Source organism: Rhea pennata, chromosome 3, assembly GCF_028389875.1.
Source record: "Rhea pennata isolate bPtePen1 chromosome 3, bPtePen1.pri, whole genome shotgun sequence".
NCBI lineage: Eukaryota > Metazoa > Chordata > Aves > Rheiformes > Rheidae > Rhea > Rhea pennata.
Window position 1 is genome coordinate 83353830 of NC_084665.1, and position 26192 is coordinate 83380021.

General features: G+C 33.5%; 1 protein-coding gene across 1 annotated transcript in view; it reads left to right on the forward strand.

Annotated features, from left to right (window-relative positions):
- The window catches only part of ASCC3 (activating signal cointegrator 1 complex subunit 3), a 273420-nt gene that overhangs the window by 54091 nt on the left and 193137 nt on the right, over positions 1–26192 (forward strand). The window contains exons 9-10 of the mRNA XM_062572708.1: positions 17189–17389; positions 17847–17987. Of these exons, the coding sequence (XP_062428692.1) occupies positions 17189–17389; positions 17847–17987 (342 nt within the window). The remainder of the gene's footprint in view (positions 1–17188; positions 17390–17846; positions 17988–26192) is intronic.

The following is a 26192-nucleotide window of genomic DNA, read 5'->3' on the forward strand; positions in this document are numbered from 1 at the left end:
CTTGTTCCGTGGGAACTAGTGCTTTCCATGATAGCTAGGCTGCTACAATAACAAGAGTGTAAAAAAAGGGAGTAAGCACAAGCTTAGATTTATTAGATTTGACTGCTTAATGTATTTTTTGTACTTACCACAAAGGTGCTTAAGTTTTAGCCTTTTAGGCATATAAATGTACCTTTAAAGTAAGTAAACTCAGGTCAGAGAAAGTTTCTCTTCAAGACTGTGGAAAAAATGGTTTTATCTAACAAATTGCTGTTGGTGATAAATGACTTCAGCTTCTTAACCAAAGTGGGTGTTCAGGATAGGATTTATTTGTTTCATGCTATTTTCATTTCCTTTTACTTACAGTACTTGTCTAAATACGAAATGTTTTTTTTTTCTCTGCATTATGGTCTAAATAAGAAATGTCTTTTTTTCCTTTATGCTAAGGAATTATTATAAAATCAATATTCTCCCCCCCCCTTTTTTTTTCCTGTAATGTTTTCTTTCTTTTAAATTGTACTAAGTAAGCTTGGTGAATGAAAGTATAGATGTTTCTGCATAAATTACAATTTTTTACATTCAGAATGTCACATTTATTCAAAAGTTGATCTGAGGATGTCTTTCATGTGCATATTTTCCAAACAGTAAAAGACAGTTGGACTGAATTGATTAGTTTTGAAAATATTTTTAATTTTATGGAAATCTTTGTCATTCATCCAAAGAAGGTATACTAGAAAACTACTCTGAGAAAAGTGTTCCAGTTCCATAATCATTAGTCCAGGCTAATATAAGAAGAAAACATGTAGATCTTGATAAATATTTTAAATACCTGGGAAGGTATTATCAGGAATTGTGGTCTGTATGTACATTTTATTGGTGAGGGTTCTAAGAAGGTAAAACTAGGGCTATGAGATGTTAACAGGAATATTGGAGGTAACATTATACAGTTAAGATTGTGTTAAGCTTAAAGCCTGTGACTTCTGGTTTCATTTTGTTCAATATGTGACTTAACAAATATTTGATCATTCCTTTGGAATTCCAGGTGTGTTATTTACAATTTCTGCATCGAATTGTTTGAATGTCTAATAAAGTCTCAGCAGAGGCATTTGTACATTGTTTTTTCAAAATACTGTTGCTGTACTTGAAAGCATATGTAGACATAAAAAGGGGGGGGGGGCTTCATGTTAAACCAGACTTTGTGGACTTTATAGTGTAAAATTCTCATCTTTTGCTGCAGGAGCATCCTAGTTCTTATTAGAAATAGTTTACTAATTCATCACTAGAAAGATTTTACTGCAGAGTAAAATTCTGATCTTAATAATCTGAAGTTGGAAAAATGCAAACGTGTACTCTGTTGTGATATGACTTCTGAATTCTTCTCAACAGTATCAAAGGGCTAGCTACTAACTTAAAGTTGGAGGACACTGGCTGTACTTGAAGTTTGCTCACTGAATGTAATCTTTTTGAAAAATGTGCCTTATTTTAGTGTGGCTTTCCAAATTTTTAGATATCACTACATGATTTTCTGAATGCTGAGTAGTTCAGCAACTGGAAATATCTGCCCCTTGTGATAAATACCTGAGAAGTATTTGTAAATCAATTTGAAAAATATACTTACTATATAGATATAGCTTCTAATAATATAAATAAGTGTGTATTTTTCTGGATTATTAAAATCTTTTTATTAGTTTAAATATTAAAATTCTTTTGCAAATAAACTGCTCTATTTCTGTTCACTGCAGTCATTGATTTTAACATGACCCAGATTATTAATCTGATTTATTTTAGGCAAATATCTGTAAAAGAAAACATATCTAAACAATTTTAAAAGAGAAGGAGACTGAAATATGCTTGGTATCGTAATTGAAATGTATATATAGTGCAGAGATGGCAACACTTTACGCAAGAGGTAGAATAACTTTGAATTAATCCCAGGATAAAATGTGAAAGTCTTAAATCCGTGATTTAACCTGGCACATGCATTGCTTCTGGGAGGCAAGGAGTTCTTAGAAGCAAAGCTTGAGAGGATCAGAGATTAAAAGTATTCTTCAACAACAGTAAGTCTAGGAAGTTCAAACAAACCCAAAAGCAGAGATTAGGAGAGAAATAAATATGTAGAGAGTAAATATGTAATCAAGAAATACTTTATAGATGAATATATAGCTGCTTTCTCATAAAATGAAAATACTTTTGCATCTCTGAAATCCATATCAAAATAATGAAGTGGGTTTCATAAATTAGTAAAATAATAGGTTTCATAAATTAGCAAAATAAATAATAATCATTACTACTGAAATGAGAGAAAAGAATTATCTGAAAAGAGGTTAGCTGAGGATAAAGATTTTTGTTGGAGCAGTGCTACAAAAGTGCAAGAGAAGAGTGTCATCAGAGATAATGATATCAAGGCTGTTCTGAGAATAAGACAAGAAATAGAGATTGACATAAAAGTTAGAAAAAATGAGTAGTATGTACACAGAGGCATTTTGACTGAACAAGTGTAGCATAAGTAAGTGACATACAGGGAAATGGGTTTATCCTGCTACTTTCCTTAAAAATATTATTTCCTACTGATCTTTGACTTTCCAAGCGTAGTGACATCTGTTTAATTGCCCCCCCCTTTTTTTAAAAAAGCCCTTAATCCAATTTTTGTTCTAAGATACAGATCCCAGGTGTGTGGTAGCTCCTAGGAATTGGACAGAACCTTGAATATATTCATCTTTTTTATCAATTCATGGTTTTCCTCCAGTGCGCTGTTTTGTAACTTGTGCAGTTATTTTTAAAGCATCTTGAAATTTCATGGTACCTGACAGTAAGGACAGTAAGGATATGTGATATTCCCCTAACATCTGAAAACTATAATCTTTGTGACTGAGCAGAAAGATGTATCTGGCACTACTACGGTATTTGAGAGGGCGAGTCTCGTAGCACGGCATGAAAAATTGAAACTAGTTTCTTTGAAACATCTATGCAGTAGACAAATGATAAAACTGAAGTCTTTGCCTTAATCCACGATGCTCTTCCGTTATCAGTCCACCCACCCACCCTCCAAGTACTGTTTTACAATTTTATATATAAACCCCCCAGTGTCTCCCTCAGCTCCCTATATATATATTTATATATATATATATATATATATATATATATATAAAAAATATATATATATATATATATATATAATATATTTAACATAACAAAGATCTATATACTGAAAAGGAACTGAATAGGTAGGCCAAAAGGAGAGTCAAGCATGTAGGTGTCTCTTATTCAGATGTATGTCTGGGGCAAAAAAGGAAGGAAAGTGAGGAAGAAGAAGGATAGCTAAAGTAAAAATGGATGCCAGATTTTCTTATGGAGAGCAAGAAGCAGCTTTCACTGAGCAAACTACAAGTTCTAAAGCAATCTGTGTTGATCCGTCATTGTGGAAGTAATGCCAAAGTTGCACCCTTTTGATATAGCATGGAATGACGATAAAGGAAGTAAAAGCATCTGTTGGCCTTGATGTTTCTGAGCTTGGGATTATATAACTGATCAGATGTAAGCCTGTACATGCAGCAACTGCACCCTCATTTGTGCATTTGTATAACGTCTCTTATATTTTTGACATGATGTTGCAGACTGAATTCCTGTGTTGTGATCACTTAAAAGCAGATCGTTTTTATAGAAATGGGAAAAACGGCCACCAGAGAAGTATAGCAAAAATAGGCCTTTATTATGATTGTGTTAAGAGTGGGGAAGTAATACAGCGATACTTTCTTAAAGCTTTAGGTTACAAGGGATATTGGAAAAATGTTTAGATACCCACTTGGATTAAGATTTTCAGATTGCACAGTTTCCCTGATTTAAAAAAAAAATAATAACTTTTTCTGGAATAGGGTTTTCTGTTGGTCTCTATCATAAACTTCTCTTTTGTCAAGCTCACAGCAGGTTTATTTGCTTTGTTTGACATTAGACAAGTTTGATTCTTTTCAGAATCATCCTGACAGAAGGATTTCTTTGTGCGATATGCCTCGGTAGTTCACTTGCACAAATACTTAAGGTGACTTTTCACAAAAGTGAAACTTTTTTTTTCTTTCTTTTTCCTCTTCTTCTTCTTCTTCTTCTTCTTTTTTTTTTTTTTTTTTTTTTTTTTTTTTTTTTTTTTTGTCTGTTGCTGGCTGCTTCTTGCTTTTCAACTATAACTAATACCTTTCCCTATATTATAGTGATGTAAAATTGACTCTACTTTCAGTATGATTTGATTATTTGTTTAAGTTGCCTTTGTCCTTGTTTCATGTGCAGTTTAGTTGATGATGTCTATCATCATTATAGTCTTACCCTTTTATTCTCTTTAAGATTGTCAAGGCTTTTGTCTTTTTTCCTCAAACATTAGTTTCTAAACACTATTGGGAAAGCATATTGTACAATACATTATAGTAACCTATGTTTTCAATGTTGGCTTATGTTTATACATACTCCTGTAAGAGCCTTTTAAAGTCTTGGCAGAAGTTTAATGTTTGTATTGCACGAACGAGCCACATTTAAGACACTGAAGATGTTAAGGATGGCAAGGATACTCTGAAAAACTAATCAACAGGATACTCTGAGAAACTAGTAAATATGTTCTTTGTTATGTCAGTCTTGGTTGTTTTTAAAGTATCTTTTTATTTTGTAAGACTTGATATTAATGAAAATGAAAATAAAAACACTGATAAACACTGATACAGGAAGAAAAAAATTGTAGATTTAAGATAGTATTTTCAAATATTAAAATTTTTCTTTAGTAAAGTTGTATTTGAAACTTATCAGATGTTCTCAGTTATGCACCTAAGATTTTTCTAAGGACTAGTAATGTACAACTCCCTTTATTGAAAACAACTCCGTAAAATCTGAGCTATCTCTTCTGTGCAGTAAAACTTTAAAGACAAGAAAAATTGATAACATAAGTTGAATTTTAATACTGACAATATCATAAAATATTAATGAATATAGAAAACTACATTTCTTGAGGTCTATTTTTTAAAATTTGTATGGCTGGGTATTACATGCTATGCAAAATTCACTGAAAATGTTATTTAGTGGAAAGTTGCATATTCTTATAGTTGTTTGAGATTTTGGTCAAACTTGTCCTTTAGAGGCAAAAGATAAATGTGAATAGAAAAATGCATTTTTCAATATTAACACGAGGTAAAAATGACTGCACCTTACTTGAAGGAATGCATTAAGCCTATTTCTTTTTCTACACATGCGCCAAATGTTCATGCATATGTTGTGTAGTGCTGTGTCTGAAAAGGTTGAAAGTCTGACGGGAACATTTACAAAAGAAAACTAATCAAGGACGCAAGCTGCTGAAAAACACCTGCTGAGCTACGGTGGGAGTAGATTTGTCTGCCTGTAGCTAGAAGTAGTCTAACAAAGTGTCTACTTTTACCTGACAGGATTGTAATTTGTATAAAGATCCAGCCAATGAAAATAATTCTTAATCCCTTAAAAAAAAAAAAAATTTTTTTTTTTTGCAAAATAGTACTATTCTTGAGCAATAGGAATCTGCAGAAGCTCCTCCCTGAAGTACTGTTTTTTGACTTTATTTAGTAAAAACAAACCCAGATATGTCAGCTGAAAGTCTGTGCTACGCTGTACGTGGGGTCTATGAAAAGATGCAGTCAGTTGGAAGAGATTTTGAAGAGCAGGATTCCAGTATTTGGTTGACTTGGTTTGAGAGATGATTCTCAAGGGGTTTTGTTGAGTGCATTTGTTTTTCCTTACATTGCAGCATATTTGACGTGCTATAGAGGTAATACATACTCAGAAATATGTTTTGCAGTCAGAAGTCATTAGATAAATTTCCCAAATATTTTTAAAAACTGTTGGACTTTTGTCTTGATATTTGAGCTTTGCTTGGTCCCACACATTGGTGATGCATGTTCATCTTCCCTTGCTTCCACTTGTTATTTTCCTGCAGGAGATCAATAAAACAGTTCTTGTGAGTGTTTTTGATTTAGCTGGGCTTTAGGAGAATAAAATAACTGTACTCTTGTAGAAAAAAAATGGATTGGTTGTTCTTGCAGTTTTCTGCAGTAAAACTTAAGAAAAAGTCATTTAACATGTATGATAAAACAGTACTCCATTCCTGGTTAGCAGTTGAATGAAATTAATGGAAATAGAGAAGCAAATAGAGTTGTAGAAAGGTTATGGCACGAATATTTATTCTTCTAAGGATATTCTTCCATTTGCAGTTTCCTTGTTTTTAGTTGCTGAGTTAAAGTTATTGAGTACTTTATATATAACGTAAAATTAAAGTAATTATCCTTCAGAGCTATCTGCTAATTTTTCCATTTCTTTTTAAGTAGCATTAGGAATAAATAGTTTATATCAAACATCTGAAGGGCAAGCTAAAATACATAGTTGGAAATAGTAGCCCAAACCAGCTTCTGCTGAACAGTCTAATATTGGCTTCTACATGAACAGTTTGAACTAATGTCTTGGTGTGCATAAAATAGTATCAAATTCATTAGGGTTTTTTGTTAGGAAGAAATACTGAAAGATAGCTGCATTTTAAAATGTCACCCTGATCAGTCACCCTGATCTGTTGAAAAGCAGTACATTTAAACCACTTTCAAAGAAAGGCTCCCAATTGTGATACTGTACTAACAGTAAATTCAGTGATTTCTTTGTATTCTAAACTTTTCTTAGTAAAACCAATTCCCAAGAAAAATCTAAGAAGCATTTTAGATAGACATATTCTACAACAGTGTGGTTTAATGTAACTCAGAAAGATTCAGCTTTCTGATTCACATTTTTTTTCCTCATTCTTGGTCACTGTAATATTTGAAATCCAATTATATCTACTTGGTGCTTTTGCAGCTGTTAGGTTTGTTGACCTTATTAAACGAGAATAATAAGTGAAATATTTAAATTGAGAGAGCAATTTTCATGCTTTAGAGAGGTACATTTATGTCAGATTAACTGAATACAGAGAATTTCTGTTATAAAGAACATGCAGAGATTTGTGAAGGTTTTAATGAAAACAGCTCAGTGTTTTTACGCATTTTGATTACTAAAGCTGGAGAGTAAATAGTGTGCTTCTGCTGTTTCCTGGTTGGGTATATTGCCATTTCTCAATGAAAATTCCTAGTAGTAGAATGGAAGAATTATTTAGTTATATTCTGGTTTGACTTAGCATACTTGAAGGCAAATTTTAGTTCTTAGGGACAATCAATCTTCAATTTAAAGAGAGATACAAGATAATGTTTGAAATTAAAATTATGCTCAAGACCAACATTATTTTTTGTTTTTCAGAAACGATCTCAAAGTGAAAATTTTCAGATGTTCATGTGGGAAGAGCATATGCTAATTCTAGAATGCTATCATGCTTAAATATTTTCAGGAAGATTTAATCTTTTTAGACAAACTGTAATTTATCTGATTTTAATGGATGTCTTTAATTAACACAAATACCATACACATTCACAATGTGAATATTTTATTTGTGATAAGGCTGTCTTGGGTCTTTCAGTAATAGAAACAAGACTGAGATTGTCAGTCAAGGAATTCATTTAAAAATCACCAAATAATTTTAAATGTTTTTAAAAGGTTTTGAGGTGGAAGAGCCAATGACTAAAAGATTGACTTTACATCTGATAGGCTGTTTATCTCAGATTTACAATTTTCATTAACCTCAAGATGATGTAGTAAGTGCTAACAGTGGAAGATTTTAAACTTTCACAGCACTGGAATTAACCAGTGCTATTTTTTCTTTTCATATGAATAGGTTAGTTTTCTGTGAAAATGATAACCATTTCTTTCCTCTGTAATACATTGGAGATTAATCTGAAGAAGGGAAATACAAGCTTTTCTTTGCAGAAAACTATAGAGGAAATTTTTTTATATATTCATCCAGAATAGCTGAAAAAAGAATTTGATTTTCCACAACATTAGAAAAAACATGCTACTATTAATATCTATGTAAAAATGAGAGGGAGTTTTGAATAAAACTTTTTTAAAATCTATTTTACACTTACCACAGACTTGTGACTTTTTTGTTTTCTTTTATTATTCATTGAATTGGTGTGATATTTTATTAGAGAATAAGGAAAAGAACTGAAAAGAGCAGAAATTTTGTTCTAGTGCCATATTTTGCTTTAGAGAAACTTGTATTTCAGCCTCTTGTCTCAGTTTTTTGTTTTGCTGAAAGTAATTAGAGGGAAGAAATAAGATAAATTCAAAAGAAAACCTCATGGAAAGAGGAAGTGGAAGAAATAAGAGTAAGATAAAGAATATCAGGTCATCACCTCAAGAAGCAGACCAGGTATTGTCTTGAGAAGAGGATTTTATATCCAAGTTGCTATGGACAGTTATTTTCCCAATATCACCAAGGAGATTCTAAACATGAGACAGTTTCTCATTCTGTCACCTAAATATGTGCTTCATATTTAGAACCTTCAACTTCTGTGCAAATATTCCTCAATTTTTGCTTTGATTCCCTAATTCTGAATAGGATAGTAATGTTTCTGAATCACCTGAGGCTATATAGGATTTAATTTCCTGTTTTCCTGATTCTTCTTCCCTTTGCTTTTTGACATCTCTCAACCTTTGCTCTGTTGGCCCTTTAAACATGAGAGTACTTCTCTGCTATGCATACTTGTTAGCTGGAGACTTCTCTGACTTGCCTGTTACTAAGTATACCTTCAAGTTCAGCAGGAATGCTCCTCTCAAATTCTGCATCAGTAATTTACCTACATCAGAAACAAGATTATTTTGCATATCTATGTATATCTCTGTATATATTTCCTGCACAGAAAACAAATTTGATAAAAAGGCTGGTTAAGCTGTAACCTGCAGCATGCATCCTTTTCAAAGCAAATACAAGAATTCTAATCTGTAGAACTACTTGCAATGCCAGAATTGATTTCCTCAACTGCTTTTCAATTTTTGCAATTACATAGTTTTCAGTGTCTTAGTTTTCCATGAATCCATATCCAGAGGATCCATGAATAGAAATGGGCAGATGTATTTCTAGAAGTTTGTGGCTTTACCAGACCCATTCCTCAATCATTTGTGTAAATCTGTGTACTATGGGATGGTTTGGGCTTTGCTTCCTTCTTAGCATCCTTCCATCTTAGGAAACATCCTATGATGTTTCTTTCTTGTGCTCACCATTCTCCAGGTCTGGCCAAGAACTAGCTGCTGTTTCTATTGGTATTCTCCATCTCTACCAGATTTTCTAGTTACTTGTTTAAGTTAATTTCAGCAGTCTCTTTGAAATATATGCCCCTCATCAACAGTACTTTGTGCTACCGGCGATAAGCAACTTATCACTTATATATCTGATTTTATTTTGATTATATTAATAGTGATCTGTTCTTTAAAAACTACAACAAGAATGAGGAAGGAAAAGAATAAATTAGGTGTCTCTTAGTATGAAGCAGTTGAGTCAAAATTCTGCAATTAATTCAGGAATGGTAAATCAAAATGATTCAACTTTCAGAAAGTGCTTTCTATGCTCAAATCATATCTCTTTATTTGGAAAAAGCCTAACTAAAACCATGTCATATGGCAAAATTTACTGGCTGCATAAAAATGCTTCAATTTTTATGGTGTGCATTAGTAGAGTGGCATATTTCTCTCATGGATGACCAAAACTTTTTTTTTTTGTGATTTTTTTTTATGATGCCTTTATTTTCTTTGCTTTTTATTCATTGATTTCCTGCTTTGTCTTGCACTGCCTGTGTTCCTGAGTAACTAGAAAAGTGTTTTCTCTGTTAACCCTTTGATTTCTTCCAGTCTGTTATCATGGCCTTAAACACTCTACCTTAAGCAGTGCTTTTCTGTTTCCCGTTTAGAAACACTGGCTGAGGCTTCCCAGGGGAATAAATTCAGGAGGAGAACTGCCATCAGCAGAGATAAGAGTCTGTTTTACTTGTACATAAGCTTAAGAAATTGGGAGAATTTTCTATGAGTTAAGAAAAGCCTGGTTTTAAACAGCAGCTTCCTGATAGCTACATCTACAAGAGTCAGGGAGAGTGAAGAATCAGGGAGAGTGAAGGTTGCCATACATACAGGAAGAACCTTGTGGTGAAGAGCAACAATATTTTAGATGTTTTCTTCATAGCGATTATTATATTTCACTCTTCCACTCATAGAGTTTTGTTTTTTCTTTTACTAAACAAAGCTTACTTTACAACTGTTCACATGGATGAAATGTAAGCAAATTAAACAAAGCTAACTAAACTTAATAAGGGTTTTATTTTAACTTCTGATGTTATTCAAAAATGCAACAACTGCCAACAGTTTTTCTTTTGCTATTTTGCTGTTACGTACATATTTTGGAGTAAATTTTCAGTATAAATTACAAATTACATCAAAAACCTCTAACAAGAGGCTGTGTTCTGATCTCCATTTTATTGATGTAAGTGTAGAATAATTCTCTTGACATCAGACAGATGCTTTTGTGTTTACAGTAGTCTCACAGAAATCAGAATCTTGCCTGTGTCTCTACTGGGATGCGTAAATCTGTATACATTTGCTGTGCTGCAGAAACAGTTGCTTTTATGGAAAAATCTTTCTGAAACACTTTATTATCCATTTCTTCAAATCAAATCACCAGAGGATATAATCATTCTGTCTATAGTCTTTTGTCAGATTATAAGCAGGCTGAGAAACACAAATACACCCAGGGAGCGAGGGGAGGAGACTCTCTAAGCTGTCAGGAGCTCTAGGCTGTGAGGACTTCAGAGAGCTGTGGTCTTTTCACACCATTCCCATCAGACTGACTTTGGGTCTGTACATGCAGAAGTCTTCAGTTTTATCCATATATAATATATTGAATATTGAGCAACTGAATATTGTTCCACATTAATGTTACATTTTAAAATATATAAGAGGTTGAATAATTCAGAGAACTATAGAAAAGGTACGACTACTTAAGTTGTTCACATAGCATAGTTCATCAAGGGAATAGTTTAGATAATGCTAGTGGCAATACTTCTGTTGTCTTCAATGGATTTTTGTTCAGATATGTGGTCTGTCAGCTGTCATAAATGCAGTTAAATATTCTCCCTAAAAACTCTTGCTTTCAAAGAAGTCTTTGTTCTTTCCTTGGGAGAGTAGATGGGTATGACTGATCATTTTTAAAATAAATATGGAGGTTTTTTTGATTTTTCAATTTCTATTTGTGAGTTTGTGTTTTTTTCAATGAACCTATCTTGCATTGGTTAGTAGGAAACTACTAGATTTCACTGCAATTTATTTTTTAATGAAAGTGTGCTGGAATTCATCTGAATAAATATATGCATGCATCCGCGTGTGTGCATATATGTGTGCGTGTATTTTTAATAACATTCCAAAATGCAGTAAAGAGGAAAACATGGTTTGGAGAGTATTTAACTGTCAGGATGAGGACCATTAGAAATTCATTCTCTGAGGCTTATAGATTTTCTGTAAAACAGCACAGACAAGTCATGTTAAACTGATTTATTTTTTATATTTATTTATTTATTTATTTATTTAACCGAAGTGCTATAGAAAACTGACTACAGGATGGAGCTTGTTGTGTCTAAATTATGAAAGGTTCGTTGATTACAACATATATTAAAATCAAACCAATTAGTAGGGAAAATGCTGAAAGTTTAAACCTGGTATGTGATTGCAACATTTATGATAAATAGATAATAATGTCAACAGTTTTTGTAATACAACCATCATTATAGAGGTCTTCATTATAGAATGTTTATGTTGGATTTTTTCTGTGCTATAGAAATTACGATTTGATGACTAACATTTCTGTAGTTCATACCATGAGAACATTTGTCTAGTAGTATGTGAAAACTATCTGAAAAAATGGATATAGACAAGACAAAAGCTCTTTTAGAATGAGGAGTATTAAGCAAATGTTGTGTAGATTTATCAATGAAATATGACAATTCAAAGGGAGATAATATCCAAACATCTTTTCTGGATAAAATGCTAAGAAGGTTTTTTGTTGTTGTTGTTTTCTTCTGTTCTGGATGGATAAGACAGGACATATGTTATGCCTGTGCATAACACTGCCTGTGCAGAGTTGAATTTGCTACTAAAATGCTAGCACGATAATTTGAAGCTGACTTAAAAGCTCATTGGGTCACCTAGTGAAATTATGTGATGCTGAGGTTAATTGTATTTGACAAGCTATTTCTACCAACTAGTAGTGTTAATGCCTAAAGTGGCATGGAGGATTAACAGAAGATCTCAGCTTGTAATGGAACATGCAGTTAGCACCCTTTTGTTGTGGATGTGACAGAGAATGTGCTCTAGACCAGAGATCTGACCAGGATTCAGAGGTTTGTGTGAAAGAAAATGCATCATCTGTGTCATACTTTGTAGTTGCTCTGGCTAATGAATCTGATGCTCTGAAAACTCTGTACGTAGTGCTGCTTGCTTGTGCCATTTCCAGCAAAAGTCACTGTTACAACTGAGTTGTTCCTGAGCTGTAGCGTGCCTACGGACTGAATCAGACTGACTCATTCAAGAATTTTACTTTAATGACTCAAGTGACTTTTCAGTTAACAGTTTCTTATTTTGAGTTGCCCTTGGAGCATCTCACACAAATATCCTTTTAATGAAATGGCTAATTTAGAATATCTTCATTAAGTGTGATCTCACTTAAGCGTAAAACCTGAAGCCTTGTGATGCTTGTAGTAGTTAATTTCCTCGGACAGAATTGGGTAGCACACTGAAGTAAAAAGTAAGGCTTTGGACATTCATATAAGGGCAGCTTGGAGTAACTTTTTCTTGGTTGTGGAAAGATTTTCTTCTTGATGATCTCTTACGTTGATTCATCTTTATGTAAAAATGGCCCTTTGACACTAAACTGTATGTGTCAGGAGTGGCACTCGAATTGTGCTTTATTTAAACTTGCTTTTGATTTGCCCTAGAATTTTAGTGATGAATCAGCTGTGGAATGGAAAGCTGAAAGCTGTTGCATCTCATTCGCCTTTAGTGAAAAACAAAAAACAAAACAAAACAAAACAAAAACAGATTCTGCCATCCAGTGGCTACTAGTCCTTTAAGTGGCTACTGCTCTATTAAGAAAAAATGAGTTTCACTGATCTGTCTGAAAAAAAGTCGATGTGTAGGAGATAATATGCCAAAGAAAAAACATAGTTTTCAGCTTTAAAGCTAGGTAGAATTTATGTAGTTGACAACAAAATTGAAAAAGCAAGCCTGGTAGAGTAGGCAGATGTTAATAAGCGGGGATTTCTGTTCATACAGTTGCAATTTCCGTTGATTTTAGTCATTTTTAAGAGCAGAACTACTTTTTGTTAATTGCTTTTGTTAATTTGAAACTTACAGTTTGGAAAAACTCAACTTTTTGGGAAGGGGCATCAATGATATTTTTTTCAACTAAACATGGAGTTAAGTACTCTAAGATACTGTTTTCTCTGGAGTTCCTTGCTTCTGTAGTTCTTTTTAATGCTTAATATATTCTTGCAGAGTCACTTGTCAAAGTATATTATCAAGTGCATTGATTTGTCAGTGTCTGACTTTTTCTTTTGCATTGCTTGAAAATTAATCAGATAGTATGTTGAATAAAAGCCTAGATTCTGCTCTAAATATCATTATTAAAAACATACTTCTCATTCTAAACAGGATTTTAATAGGCTTTGTTTTTATTAATCTTAACTCCATTCTTAATGTTCCTGTTTCAGAAGAGTTGACATTTTTCTAGAAAAGCATTTTTCTTCTTTTCTTTTCTGTCCTAGTTTTGTCACTCAATTTCCATTGCTGTTTCCTGATCATTTATTTATTTATTGCTGGTTATCAAGTCACTCTTAATCTGTGATATTTCCCAAGAAATTGCATTTATTTATTTGTTGGCTTGTTTGTTTATCTATTAATGTATATATTTGAATTTTTCTTATTTATAACAATTACATATCCCATGACTATTGTAAATGCAATTCTTTCCAAAATTTGACAGAAAAGAATGAGCCTTATATTGTCCTCTTAAAGCTTAACAGAAGCTGGATCAATATATTCTCATGAGCAGTAGTTTAAGAAAATGCTTAAAGAAGTGTTTTATTTAATTTGTATGAACAACCGCACAATTGTAAAGAGAATTGTGTGTTTAAAGCTATACATGTTCATTATGTGATTGTAAAAAACTGCTGCAGTTCTATAGTAAGGATACTTTTAACTGACTTCATTTAGGCAACTATACTTCTTTAAAATACTGAAAGCATTGTGCCACATAGTATTTTGCCAATTAAATTATACAGTCACCAGTTGTGCTTGTGCATGTCTTTCCACAGATCCTTTAGTGTGCTGTGTGAAGTGTTTATGTAGCTGCTAACACTATTTACACGTAGTGAGAGAGAAAAGAAAAAATATGATCATTTTAAAAGACCTATGAAGAAGACCCAAAATGAAGTAACAGGCAAATTAGAAATTTGAAATGACTGAAAAGGCCATAAAAATAGTTGAATAAACCCTGATAGTGCTGATGTGATTGACCAATCTCTATAGCTAGCCCATTAACACTTTATAATAGTCCTATTGATGAAGATGAAAGGAATTGTGAAGATGATACACCAAGTAAACATTATATATACACAAAACTTGATGGGAAACAAATGAGCTTTTCCTTGGCAATCTTGCAAGCAGAATAAACTATAAAAAAATATTAGACGTGATGATTGTTGTAATCCTGAAATTCAGATACTCAGGCTTAAGGAAATTTGATTCTAGAAATACTTGTGTTAGATACATTTGTTTTTCTTCACCAAAAAAACTTAACAGTTTAGAACACATATTTTAATATGTTTGAGATGTACACAGAGGTATCAATTCTACTAATTGCAAATGTAAACTATGGGACCAATTGGAACTGAATAGAGCTTTCTTTTCGTAGTTTTCTTTTTTTAAAAAAATTTTGAGTTAAAAGTTTCCAACTTGAAAGCTTTGCTAAGATAAAGATACTGCTAAAATTGTTTTAAACAATATTTTTTTTAAATGTCTATTATGTAGCATTTTTGTTGACTCATGTTAAATTTATGTTGTTTTTCAATATTGAAAATCCTCTAGAATAAAAAGCCTACTGTAATCAGCCCAGTCAATTAGAAGTCATAATTTATCTACTGTTAAGAGTGAAGTCTGTGTTCTGAAGATGCTATATTGACCTAAATTTGTAACTTGTATCTCAGTGCAAGTAGTTGCAGCAAAAGGATAGACCTAGCACAGTTTGTATCAAAGTTTTCTTTCTTTAAATAAAATTATGAATTTGGATAACCAATAAAGCTTCCATTGTTAAGTTTGCATTACTTTAGGAAGTGATAAATTTGGACCCTGCTCAAATAATTTGCTTCTTTCAGTCAAACAATATTTGAAATAGCAAACCTCTGTAAATTCACTGGAAAGACTGTAATAATGGAAAGAAGAATCTTCAAAATATGCTTTCAGGGCCATTCTTTACAGTGAATTTGTACTTCTGCTGTTTCTTACAATTAAAATAAGAATGATAATTCTCAAAAATATGAGTAAAATACTTTTCATGATTGTTAGTAGTAGCAGTTCAGGTAATGAAATCCAGATTCTTTTCTGCAGAAGATTGAAAGTAATTCTGTGGTCCACCAAGTCTTTTAAGTGTCTGTGAAATATAACTAAGAAAAAGCAAGTCTTTTAGCAAATTAAATTAATATTTTAATGATCCATACTTCCATTGCAAAAATTTTATGATTCTTCAAATAAAATTTTAACTATCTGCAAACAGTTCTTTCTGGACAAAAGCTTTCTTTTTTTGCAGAGGAGGGAGGGGAGGAACAGCACAAGCATATTTATAATTCACAGAATCAGTAAGGTTGGAAGGGACCTCTGGAGATCATCTAGTCCAACCTCCCTGCTCAAGCAGGGTCACCTAGAGCATCCAGGTGGGCCTTGAAGATCTCCAGAGAAGGAGACTCCACAACCTCTCTGGGCAACCCGTGCCAGTGCTCCATCACTCTCACAGGGAAGAAATTCCCCCTCACGGTCAGGAGGAACTTCCTGTGCTTCAATTTCTGCCCATTGCCTCTTGTCCTGTCACACGGGACAACTGAAAAGAGTTTGTCCCCGTCCCCTTGACACCCTCCCTTCAGGTACTTGTACACATTGATAAGATCCCCCCTCAGTCTTCTCTTCCCCAGGCTGAAGAGGCCCAGCTCTCGCAGCCGTTCCTCAGAGGGCAGATGCTCCAGCCCTCTGATCATCTTCGTAGCCCTACGCTGGACTCTCTCCAGTAGCTCCATGTCTCTCTCGTCCTGGGGAGCCCACAACTGGATGCAGTACTTGAGATGAGGCCTCCCCAGGGCTGAGTAGAGGGGCAGGATCACCTCCCTCCACCTGCTGGCAACACTCTTCCTGATGCTCCCCAGGAGACCATTGGCCTTCCTGGCCACAAGGGCACATTGATGGCTCATGGTCAACTAGTTGTCCACCAATACTCCCAATCCAGGATTTCTGATTTATAAAATTTAAAAAATGTATTCAATATAATAATGTAACTCTTAAAATATTGTCAAAGTTCCTTTGGGACTTTGGGTAGGTGTTTTATGTTCTTTATAGAGGCTGTAATTTGTTAAACGTATTACTGGAGAAAGAGGTGAACAATAATAAGAACAAGAGGGAAATTTCGTCAGAATCAGAGAAGGCTGAAAGTTTGTTTTTTTTTTTTATGTATATCTTTACATAATTAAACTTCATTGGACGCTATTAGTTGTAAATTTTTTTTAAATCATCTGTTTCTTCAGCAGTTTATTGTGTGTTGCTGCCTCTTCTTCTATTAGAATAATTATAGTTAGTCATCTAAACATCTATACCGTACTGCTATGGCTATTGCTGTTTTAGTGATTTTTACTGATAAATGCTAACACAAATAGAACTGTTATAAACAGACAGTTATTCTACTATACATTAATTTTGTTCACACCAATTAAAAAAAAGGGAGGGGAAGTGCTGAAATAGCATGTGACTGAAGAGCTCCATTAGCTTTGAGAGAGGTTATCCTGATACGTTTTGTTTTCTTTATACGTTCAAAATTTGTATGTTGAAGTTGGTAGCCTCAGAATAAACACTTGTGAATAACTAATAAATATATTTCAGCAGTTATTCCGAGTTTTGTTACCATGCATTCTATACCTTATTTTTTAAACACACACATACACAAGTCCAAAAGACCTGTGTTTTATTTATTTATTATTTTATTTATTTATTTATTTTACAGATTGGGCAACTTGTATTTAAAGGCATGAAACGGCTAAACCGAATCCAATCTATAGTTTTTGAGACTGCCTACAACACAAATGAAAACATGCTAATCTGTGCACCCACTGGAGCTGGGAAGACCAACATCGCCATGCTAACAGTCCTTCATGAAATTCGCCAGCATGTTCAGCATGGTGTTATCAAAAAGGATGAGTTTAAGGTAGGAATTTAATGAACCAAGGAACAGCTTTTTAACTTCTAAGGTGAAATCTATTATATGTTATACATGTAATATGAAATCAGGAAGTTTTCAGAGGTGTTATTTTTCCGAGTCAAAGATAGGACTAGTTCTGGTTTACTTCATTACTGTTAAAGCCATTCCTATTTGTGTTCTAAAAATCTTATTACCCACGTGAAAAGCTCTGAAAATGCATTTAGCTTTGATGCAGAACCAATTTTCAAAGTGATGAGGCTGTATAAATAAAATCCATTGTCCTTTAAACAGCTGCACACTTATCTAACAAAGATAACTACTTTTCATATATCACTATTAAGATTTCTCACTGTAAGTGCCTGGCATCATATTTCACAATAAATTGTGATTTGTAATGGTTGCCATGAAACAAATGACATTGTGGGGTTTGCTCATTTATCAAGCTGGTGTCCTTTTGGTGCAGATTGTGTATGTGGCTCCTATGAAGGCTTTGGCAGCTGAAATGACAAATTACTTCAGTAAGCGTCTGGAACCACTGGGCATTGCTGTGAAAGAGTTGACTGGTGATATGCAACTGTCAAAAGGTGAAATTCTGCGAACACAGGTATGCTTAAGATTTTAAATTATTGTCCTGTGTGCACATTCGTACGCTGTTCGTAGACATACTGGTCTGGTCTTTTTTTTTCTTTAAACTTCATTGTAAAAGTAATGGTGAAGCAGCTGAAATGTTATCACATAGTATATAATTATACTGGTTGTGTTGCAAAATGTGACAAGTGAGAAAATTCAAAGCGATTAAAATACTGAGGTCTGAAATATGAGCTAAAATGATATGTGTATTAAACTTTTGAGGTTCTCCCATTTAATCTTACTACTGTGTCTCAAAATAGACCCTTGTGCCCCACTTGTAGGCTTTGTATTAAATCAATCAATAATTTTTCATTGCTTTCATGATGGGAGGAAAATTCTTAAATGATTGTAAAACAGTTCTATTAAAAAGGTGTAGGAGGAAGATGCTGCAGCACAATTTTGTATACATTTCTCTGGGCCTTCCAGGCTGTCATTTACATTAATCCAGAAGGCATCTGTAGCTCTTGTTCCATATATTTATGGAATTATTCATGATATGATTTTACTTCCACGTTGTTCCAGCCTGTGCCTTGAATATTTACTGACAGTGTTATGGTTCCAGAATCCACGCTTTTCAAAAAAAGTTTTTTTCTAGTTTGCCTAATAATGAAAATAACCTTAAAAATAAAACCAAAATAGTCAAGTGTTTTACCAACTCTTATGACAACCTTTGACAGTCTCCCTCAGATACTCAGTTTACTGGATGTATTTTGTCTAAAACATTGAAGTGAGATGTTATATATTGACCCTCATTTCTTCTCATAAAAAAAGAGGGGAAATTGTTTCTTCCAGTTTTAACTTGCTTCTTGCATTTTGTGCAGTGAAAGCCACAGTGACCATTTATCTACCTATGAGAATCTTAGTACCCTTCCATTACCAAATAATTTTACTCAAATGAGTGGTTCACTGAATCTGAGAGCAAAGAAAATAAACTGATTACAAAAATAAATAACCCCAGCTATTTTACTGGTCCCATTATAAATATTTATCTTACATTTTTATGCTTTCCTCATTTCAAATTCTTCTTTTTTCCATGAAAAAACAAATAAAATCTAGGAGAGTGTATTCCCTACAACTGGTGTTTATTTACCAGCTGATTCTCTATTTTAAGCATGTTGGTATACTGACACAGTATTATCAAAGAATCTCTGATGCTTACGCATCACTTAAAACACTAATGATATTAAATGTACTTTAGCCATGATCTGTTGTTTGATAAGTTGTTTTAGTGTGTTCATTGTAGTGTTTAAATTGAAAATGTCAGAGAGAATAACTGTGTCTTTTGCTAGGTAGCACTTCAGCTATTGCAAAGGTTTTTTGTCAGAAGACTGTTTACTGTTTAGGCAGTTGTCCTTTTGGACTTTGAATATATACAGTTTTCAATCTTTGCTTTATACAGTATGAACATTACATAATACAACTTTGAAATCAACTTACGAGCTTTCACACCAGCTATCTCTGACTTTGTGTTTGCAACAAATACAGTAATAATAGTTATCTTTTGAAACTTCAGAGGATATAATGGTGTTTGGACAAGTATGGATTTCTATTGTAATCACTAAGTCTGAAAGCACTGTGCTGGGACAGTGTGTTGTAGGGTAGTTATGTTAGCATGATGTTTTAACCGGTAGAAGAGAGTGGTAACCTCTCTAGAGTTGTAGAAATGCCTTCTGGCCTTAACTACTCTTAAAGGCCTCATTAACTCTTAAAAGTACTGGGCATTGAAAAACCTGTAGGGGAGATTTTCTCTTGAATGTTTTATACATATATAATGCAAAACAAAATTAAGATCTAGGGCACCGCACAGTGAAAATTTATTAAAAATTTCTTCTATCTCTATAGGCTTCAACCTCCATTTTCCTACTTTTAAAAGTTTGTTGTGGTTGTTCATTTTTAAGAAAAGTTATTTTACTATTGTATTATGTCTTCAGTTGCTATGAGTGCTCCTTATTCTTAAACTAGTGCATCAGCAGTTTTGTACAAAGTATGTTACAGTATGATGCTTGTCAATAGCTATGGTTCTAATTCGAATAGACACAAATAAGTGGGAGTGATATTTTAAAGTTAAAATTTCTGTCATGTTTGTGCTTTATGCTGTGCTTCAGGTCTGCAGGTATGAACCAAACTTATTTTACTGGACCTCTGTCTCTTGCTCTACCATGAAGGCTGTCAGCCCATGATGAGTCTCGCTCACTACAAATGCATTTAGGTTAAGGCCAGTTATCAGTACTTTCTAGGTTGCTGAGGTTATGTGGTAGTTGATATCAAATCTAGTTAACTTTTGAAATCAGGCTAATTTACCCAGTCTATAGACCTCAATATAGTTCTGTTCCTTTTTTCTTATATTCTTGGAGATAAAGAGATTCAGGAAACAGGAGGATCAGGAAAAGGAAACTTATAATCAATTAAGTATTACATAAAAATGAATCAGAATAATATGTGAGTAATCATAATGCTGTCCTTCTGAATTAATGAATATGTGTTTTTTTGTAATTTTCTTGTAGTATAGATTTTTTAATATATGAAGATGTTTCAATTTTTTTTTATTTTTGATCAAGAAACTGATCTTAAAGAGAGCAAGATTTAAAAGATTTTATACCTTTTATAGCTACTATTCAAAAGGTGTTATAGGATTTTTTTTGTATCATATGCATAGTACTAAAGAACTCCAAGTTCCACAGAAAAAGATGAATATATTTACTGAAGTACAAGGCCATACCTGTCAACAGTCGCCTGCAAGCCATCCTATGAACATGCATTTCTAAATCTTTTAGGTTTGTGAAGGCCTCAAACTGTCTCTAACTTTTTTTCAGTCATGGATTTAGTTAACTAATGCCTTGCACAATTAAAGAAAGTGGTATTTTGAAACAAATTGTGAATCTGAGACTAGTTTACTTTCAATTTGAAGTGCTTCTAACCATCTCTCCTTAAAGTAGACAGTAATGGGGAAATAGAGAGGAGCAATCACCCATTCTTTAAAGAAAAGTCTTCTTCATAAATGTTTGTAGCTTCACAACTCTTAAAAATTGCAAAACGTTCAAATAATTCAACTTGAAAGGTTAAATTTGTTTGCCATAGCATCTCGCATAAATGAAATATGCAGTGGCATGAAGTGAAAGATTAGCCTTTTCAATAGTGCAGCTCATTTTATTTTTTAAAAAAGAGTCCTGCTAAACCTGACTTACGTTGTCACTTAGAAAATAGGCAACTATTTGACATATCTGTTCTCTGCTACTTAGCCAGTTCAAGCTGAAATAATGTTGTTGATTCTCATGTTTCTTACAGTTTGTGTCAAAACTATCTTAATGTTTGACTAAGAAAACATACTTCAAAGCTTTTAATTTGGAGAAGAAATATCACTTTTACTTGCCAAGCACAGAACGTGTTGAGGAGCTTAAAAATATGAATGGTTTCCAAGATCTTGATTAAGGAAAAGAAAAGCACCAATAACTAAACAAAATATCTTTTCATCATGGTATTATACGATGTATAAGATCTGACGTGAAATGAGTCTTCATTCTTATAAGCATAATGGACCAGTTGAGGCTTTTGCTTTTTCAGGGCTTTTGTTTTTCTTTTTAAGCTTGCATTGAAAAGGTGTTTTTGTGGCTTATAACTTAGTTTCTGCTGTTCTTTAAATAATGTAAGTACTTGCCTTGAAGATTTACTTTGGGATATTTTGAATCCAGGAGAAATATTTTATTAGCTTATTCAAATTTTGTTAACTGATTAATTTTAATTTTAACTAGCTATTTTTACTAGAAGTAACAGTAGTATGGAATGAAAGGGCATTTCTTATTGAAAAATATGGGTAATACTGCAGTACTGATGAACAGTATTTTTGGAAAAAAAACAGTGTTGGAAATGAAAAGAGAATTTGTGTAAGCTGCATTTGCATTGAAAAATACATTTGTCTGATTGCTAGTACAGAATGCTTTTCTTGAGAAGAGGAAATAGCCTGAAGGACTGAATATATTTTGACATCTCAAAGATTAGCTGATTAATTGTGGTTGTGATGGCAATGCAGAAGTGGGAAGTGAAGCAGAGACCGCAAAAGTGTCAGAGCTGAACAGGGCAAGTTGTTCTGAGAATGGCAAACGACATCAGGACCTTTAAGCAATATGGATGATCACCCTGATAGATTCTGTCAGCTGATAGACTCTGATATTAAGTCATGAAGGCTTTATTCCCTATTGGAATCTGATACTAATAAAATGGAATAATGCTTTTTTCTTAAGTTCTTATCTGCAATATAAAACTAATCAAGTCTGAAACTGTATGAAGCAAAAGGGGGCTGTATAAGCTTGAGGTGCCTCCTTTATCTTTTGTCTGCAGCTTTCTTTCTCTCTCATACTGTTTCTCATTTCCTGCATTTAATAAGGTATAGAGATGCTTCTAGGTAAAAGCAAAGAGTGAAATTGATTCTTGCTGCCCTTTTTTCTCCTATGGAAATGAAAATGCATTTATTTTGTTAATTTTTAGTGCATTATGTCCTATTGTATTCTACTACACGTATTTTCTATTTTATGTATACACAAAGCCTATGGTTAAAATCTGAATATGCATATTGTAAATATATGAGGTAGTGATTCTCTACAGTAGTTACTCACTAACATACTTTTTTACTAACACTAATGTTGCCCATTGCATGTACTTTTATACCTATGTATAACCAGAAATTAAGACATCTTTACATTAGGAAAAGGAGAAAATTGATGAGAGAATTTAAATGTGAAATTGATGGGGGGGTTATGCTCAGGAATTGGCAAAAGTTAGCAATGACAGAATTATCACCAAATCATGTTAGATATTAAGGTAGATTTTTTTCTCGTTGCTAGACCCATTTAACTCTGAAACTATATAAGTAGTTCTAACTGAAGCTTGACATCTGTTTTGTTTTAAAATCTTTTGAAGTACTAAATTGCTGTAAGTCTGAAAATGATTGAGTAATAGTATATTATTTTACATAGCTTTAGAAAGACTCTAAAACATTCTATTAAAAATGTATGATAAACCTGCTAAGTCCACATAAGCAGTATTACTGTCAGGTTCTTCCAGTGAAAAGAATTTTTGTAAAAGAAAATGCTTGACAAAGAGCTTTTCTTTTTAATTTAAAGACTAGTTTTTGTGACATTTTCTCTGTCCATTTCAAAAGTTTTAGTACGAATTCATAAGTGTTGTTGATGGGGTCTTTCAGAGCAATAATGAAGAAACAATCCTAAGCATGATTATTAAGATTTATTAAATAATATGTAAAAAAAGACCTTCTTGCCAGGCTTGCTGCCTGGCTTGCTAAACATGAAAATACTGGAAACTGGCTATTGAATCTGTGTTTGCAACAATGTAACACAACAAAGAGGAATTTGATGGATGTACAAAAAGAATTTACTAGTTTACATTTCAGTAATCCTCAAAGCAGAAAAGAATCAAAATAACCTCCTGATCTTTGGATTTGCAGCATGCCATTAATAGTAAGTAGGTTTGCTTTCTGGTTGCATATGTAATGCAAATATTTATGAAATTACACTACTTGAGCAAAGTAAAACATTGTGAAATTAAAACATAGAAAGTATTAGATTTAGCAGTCTTATTCCTCACAAATATGTTTCTGTTTTTAATTCTAAACTGTTTGTGTTAATAACTTAGCTTTCAAAATGTCTTATTTAGGAGGGTAACTGTCAAACAGGATACACAGGATCTTTATTTTCCATGTTCCTTTGTTGAATGCCAGGGTGTCATCTTCATCTTAAATACACATCATCATACTCTTAAAAATGTTTCAATACAGTGACCAAGAACTAAGAAATTCTGAAATTAGAATATTAATATCCCTAAGTAACGATTCCAATACTGTACTGCATTTTAACAGAAATCAAAGGTAGGAGAATGCTTATTTCTGAGATTGTCAATTGTTGTTCCATTCATATTGCTGCGACATTTTGTGAAAACCACATGAAGTGCTTACATCTAAAATTTATGGTAAATATCAAGTGCTTTTTGAGACAAGGTAATAATATCTTCTTTTATATTTCTCCTCTTCATGTGCTTTGTCACTGTCTAATCATTTTCCTTCACCTGTATTGTTTGATTGTCTTCATAGGTACTTGCCTAGGTTGGCCTTCTGGCAGGGCCCTTCATCTCCAATTAAAGGCCTTTGGTTTTTTACTTGAAGTTGTTGAAAACACCTGTGTTACTGCTGACTTTACGTGCCCATCTGTTGCTTTTCAGGAAGAGAATGCCTCTGCTATGAAAACTTGGATGCAATAAAATCTATGAATGGTTTTGGTATGAGGGAAGATAAACTGTCGTGAGACAGCCATTAGAAATGATCCACAGGTTGTAAAGCCCACAGATATACAAGCTTCCCTCTTTTAAATTGTTTTTATCAAAAGAAGGGGTGAGCCTTGTTAATATTCCATCTTCCAGTATGACCAGACTGAAAAATAATGCTGATTTCCATGCCCACCCGTGGCTTCCCAGAGCAGAAAATCCTCTTTGATCAGCTTTTGCACTGGGAGATACAACTTGCAGAAGACATAAAAATCTAATACAGAAAAAAGAGGAAGGCACATGCCTTTCTTTTTCTGAAAAAACTTCTACAACATTTCTCAGTAGTAGAGACCTTACTTTAAGATGTATTGCTTTCTTCTGAATTTTTAAAGTTAAGCGCTATTTAAAATTAAATTCTTTTTCTTCCTTTAAATGAAGTACAAAACTTACCTTTTAAATGACAGAAATATACCAAAACATTTAGAATGGAAGTATTGGCTAAAGTGTATAGTTGACACTTGTTGAGCTTTCTTGCTGATCTAGAAAGATCAAAATCTCATGATACAGTATGGTTTCTATATTCTAAAGTCAACCTCATCTCCTGTTATCTCTGTATGTATTTACTTCATATCAGAAGGCTTTAATGCCTGAAAATTGAAATCTTATTTCCCTCTTCATTGTTCATGCTACCTTCAGAGCAACTTATGCCCTGAAGCATAAGAAAGCACTATCCAAAATATCTTTGAGGCAGCACAGCTTGATGAAACTGCACAGACTGCTATGTATCTTCTCCTTTCTTTTTTCTTATTTTTCTTATTTTTTTCTGTAAATATTAAGTATATTTCTTGATTGGTGCCTAGTTCTGAAGGCAAGAATTCAAAAAATCAGAAGAGATATGAATTTCTGTGCTTGCAAAGACCTACTGGATTGTTTTCAAAGAATTGAAATACTGTTTTTCAAAGTTTTGACCTTGTTGGTCTCATCACTGGTACACAAGGCATGCTGTCAGCGTTTAGTGTCCTGGTGGTCAGCAACTCCCAGCTCCTCAGCTGCATGGAGATCGTTCTCCTCAGATATCAGAGGGAGAAAATGGAATTGCCAAAGATGTTTAGAGGAGCAGAAGAGAAAGAACTCGAGGTTCCTCTAAGAGTGTTCTCCTTGGATATCCAGAATAGGGGACAGCAAAAGGGAAATGAAAACATAACCCGGGTTAGGTAAACCTGCCAGTGGATTGGTAAACCACAAGTATCTGAACCTGGAGAACATATTTAAGCCCCTTCCCTTCCAGGCTGAGTTTGCTTCCATAATAGGCCCATCCACTCACACCAGGAACACCAAGTTCTCCATTAGTTGGCACTGTATTAGTTGACCTTTTAAAGAGTGGGAAGAAATTTTTCCATGGTTGTCATTTCTGTGAGGTATATACCTTTTCCATTTTTTTCCTTCCATGTATCAGCTTGGGGAAATAGTAAGGTAGGTAAAAGATTGATATCAAACAGTAGAAAGGCAATTTGGGGCCCAAAATGTTCAGAGGCAAACGTTGTTCTCTGAGTTCTTTAGCCCCCTAACATACAAACGCAGTGACTTTGTGGGACTTTACATCTGTAGAAGGATGTAGGATGTAGAAGGATGAAAATGATTACAAAAAAAGTTATAACTTGTGCTTGTATAGAGATCTATGGATAATGGGCACAGTTAATAAACTTGTTGCTTAGTTAAATTGTATTCCTGCATTTTATCTTTTGTTTATGTCTCTGGGACAATCATTTTGTCAGTCTGGTGTTTCCAGTCTGTACCTTCTGCATTATACTTCTTCCTTCTTTTAGTGTCAGTCCTTCAATATACCAGTGGCATTGTTGGAAGCCCTTCTGATTTACTACTGTCCCATTAATATATATGCCTGTGACAG